This window comes from Notothenia rossii (assembly GCF_949606895.1).
Source record: "Notothenia rossii genome assembly, chromosome: 9".
NCBI lineage: Eukaryota > Metazoa > Chordata > Actinopteri > Perciformes > Nototheniidae > Notothenia > Notothenia rossii.
Window position 1 is genome coordinate 73973830 of NC_136907.1, and position 3839 is coordinate 73977668.

The window sequence follows — 3839 nt, forward strand, 5'->3', positions numbered from 1 at the left end:
CTGTGCCACAGAACAACACAAAAACGTGTATTTTGTTATTATTTTTAAAGTAAAGTAACTTGTTACTAGTTACTTTTATAATTTACTAACTAATAAAGTAACTAGTAACTGCAAACCACACGCCTCCTCTGGAGCGAAACAAAGCACTAACCCCGTCAAAGCTGTAATAACTGGCAGTAATTAAAGCTCATTTCACGGCGCTGCAGTTTGTGAAGCTGCGCGCCTCGAGCTATTCGTCACAATGAGGTTGGACGCTGAGGAGCACAGCACACCTGTCAATCAAAGCACGACCTCTCTGGCAGTGTTGGAAGCAGTACTCAGTTCATTTACTTAAGAACAATCACAAACACTATAAAGATGAAATTAAGGTATAACAAGTAAAAGTATTCATTCTGCATAATGACCCGTTTCATAATAGTAAAATGTACTAGTACATTCAAGTATTATCAGCTAGGTGTACTTCAAGTAAAACGACTCAATATGCAGAATGTCTCTTTTCACACTATTATTACGGAAGAAAAAATACAAACACTATCAAGATGTATTTAAATTACAAAAAGTAAAAGTAATCTAATAATTCTCACAGTATTATTATGGTTATTGTTTTATCCTGTTTTATACATATAAGAGCATTTTAATATTGTAGTTGGTAACTGTGGACGAAATGTAAACATTGTGTAGATAATAAGTAGTACTGCATTATACCATATATCACTGAGCATATATGTGTTATTATGTGTGCAAAGCAACTGTGAGTTTTCCATCAGCGATGTGTGGCACCCATAGACTGTATATATAAAATGTTGGCACCGTGGAAATAATACAACATCCTTTGTTTATATTTGAAAAATCCAAAACCTTTATTAATATCTAAGCATTTAATTTGATCACATCCCATCAGTAAAGTCTGTTCAATGGCTCTTGTTCAATGATTTCATTAACAGATTCACTTCATCCACACAATCAGAATCTCAGCTATTTAAAACAGGATAAGAAACGATTGACTTTTTGATTATTATCATGATATTTACAGTTTTATAAAACATCATAGTAGTTAAAGGTGGGGTAGGTCATTTTGGAGAAACCAGCTCGAGTGCGCTAGAATTTGAAAATACACAGCCGGAATAAATCTGCCACTTCCTTACTGAGCCCCTCCTCCAGCACACACGAACGTGCATGACCAATGAGGGCACGAGATAAGTGTGTGGACAGATGGAAAGCTGACAGGCAGGTATAGGCCATCCAGTTACTTTAGCCGGGCCGGCAAAAATGATTGGTCGTGCTTTTTACAGTACTACGGCTTCCAAAGATGATTTTTTTTAATGAATTTTTTGTCAAAGCACTTCAGATATTCATTGCTATCGGGATGTTAAGAGCATTCCATGGAATATAACAAAAAGTGTATCTCGAGTCGGTTTCTCAAACTTACCTACCCCACCTTTAATGTGTAAAACAACAACCACAGCAGCAACAATAATATTTAATCAGTCAAAAATAATTTATGTAATTATAAATGTGTCTTTTTTTTGTACAGAGTAGTGAGAATAAAATGTCTTTATTCAACAAATATTTAGAGTAAAGTTTACATTTCAATGCAGAGAAATATGAGTCGAGGTTAACAGAAATCCTCCTGAGCAGTGACAGCCTCCATGGCTAAACAGAAACAGGAAGGAGCGCCGCCTAAAGAAACTCCAACATCTACAGAACAACTCATGAGAAGATGTTAAAGCACATCCCATAATGTTTGATTGACAGCTGATCTCTGTGCAGTGAAGACATGAACACTCAGCTCTCAGCAACAATGATGGACACACAATGAGTTTAAGAAGTAGAAGAGTTCCTCAAATGACTTCAGGCTATTTCAGTTTACAAAACTCAGCTGTGGTACCTTCACCAGGAAGCCAAACTCCAGCATGTAGCGGCTGAGTGAATGTGGTCTGGACTCTGTGGAGGAGAGTCATGGTTTCAGAGACGCTGTAGAAGGACAGAATACCTGCTCTGTGATCCAGGTACACTCCTACTCTGGACGAGCGAGGACCTGAGACGGAAGTGATGATTCTGTTGTAACGAAATGAATAACTGTTTTGGAAACAATCTAAGGACCAAGATTTTTCATTGAGTCCAAATACACATTCACCCCCTGCTCTGCTGATATTCTTGTATGCGACTGCAACGCGAACTCCTCCCCCTCTCCACTCCACCTCCCAGTAACAACGTCCAGTCAGACTCTCTCTACTCAGGGCCTGAGAATAATTAGTGAATCTGTCTGGATGACTAGAATAAGACTGTTGTTGTTTCATGTTTGTTGCTTTTCTGCTCCCCTCAGATAATAACAGCTGTGTGTATGCTGTGTTTGGATCCAGAGTGATCTCCTGTGAATATTTTAAGAACCCAGCTCTGGTGGTGGGCTCTGCTGCTGACAGTAAAACATCCTCTTCAGTCGGTGAGACGTTTGTCCATTCCTCTCTCAGGACGTCCTGTAGTTTGTCTCTGACTGCTGACAGGGCCGCCGTCACGTCCTCAAAGTAGCTCAGAGGACGGATGTTGATGCTGGAGGAGTGTGTAGCTTCACTGAGGGCTGGCAGTGAGGAGGGGTAGCTGAGCAGAAACTGGTTGTGATCCTCTGTGTGAGAGAGCAGCTTCAGCTCAGCGTCTCTCCTCTTCAGCTCAGAGATCTCCTGCTCCAGCTTCTCCTGGAGCTCTCTGACTCGACTCACTTCTCTCTTCTGCTGGGATCTGAGCTGCTGCTTCACATCAGAGCTTCTTTTCTCCATGAGACGGATCAGCTCAGTGAACATCTTCTCACTGTCCTCCACTGCTTTATCAGCAGAGCCATTGACGGCCTCCACCTCCTGCTGAAGCAGCTTCACCTCCTTCTCTCCGTCCTGGATTCTCTGCTGGATGTTTAGTCGACTCCCCTCCAGCTCTCTCTGCCTCTCAGTCCTCTCTGCTGCAGCTGACACCGTGTCGTGGCCTTTGTGTTCGTCCACAGAGCAGAGAGAACAGATACTCTGCTGATCAGTGCGGCAGAACATCTTCATCACCTCGTCGTGACGAGAGCAGATGTTCTCCTGGAGCTTCTTGGAGGGCTCCACCAGCTTGTGTTTCTTAAAGACATGTAATTCATAATGTCCCTGGAGGTGTTTCTCACAATAAGAGGCCAAACACGCGAGGCACGACTTACAGGCTCTCAGTTTTCTCCCAGTACAGACATCACAGGCCACATCTCCAGCTCCAGCATAGCAGAGATCAGCAGGAGCAGCTTGGAGTCCAGTCTTCTTCAGCTCCTCCACTAAAGCTGCTAACATGGTGTTCTTCAGCAGGACAGGCCTCGGTGTGAAGCTCTGCCTGCACTGAGGGCAGCTGTGGATCTTCTTCTCATCCTCTCCATCCCAGAAGCCTTTAATACACTTCATGCAGTAGCTGTGTCCACAGGGAATAGCCACCGGATCCTTCAGTAGATCCAGACAGATGGAACAAGAGAAGGTTTCCCGGTCCAGCTGAACTCCTTTCTGCGCCATTTCTCCTCTCAGTGGCAGCGAGTGTCTGAGTCTCACTTCCTGAAACCTGAAACTATGAGCTGTGATCTGAACAGCATGTGTGTGTGAGCAGTGAATGTGGCCTATCAGCTCATACTTTACCCACATGCTGGTTACACCCATCCTCCTCAGTGTGGATCTAAGGGGAGGAACCAGGAAATACAGAGTGGAGCTGGCTGTGTCTGAGAGCAGGAAGAAGAGGGAGGGCTTATCAAACTCTGACTCATTCCAGGAGGAGGAGCAGCACTGACACTCTGAACTTTTTCCTCATTTACAAACGGAATTTAAATATATTAACTT

At 43.3% G+C, this 3839-nt stretch overlaps 1 protein-coding gene across 1 annotated transcript; it reads right to left on the minus strand.

Moving 5' to 3' along the window:
• Nucleotides 1-831: 831 nt before the first annotated feature.
• LOC307020187 (tripartite motif-containing protein 16-like) lies at nucleotides 832-3599 on the minus strand. The gene has a single exon (XM_079651392.1). The coding sequence runs from the start codon at nucleotides 3519-3521 to the stop codon at nucleotides 1857-1859; it is 1665 nt and encodes a 554-aa protein (XP_079507518.1). The 5' UTR covers nucleotides 3522-3599; the 3' UTR covers nucleotides 832-1856.
• Nucleotides 3600-3839: the final 240 nt, after the last annotated feature.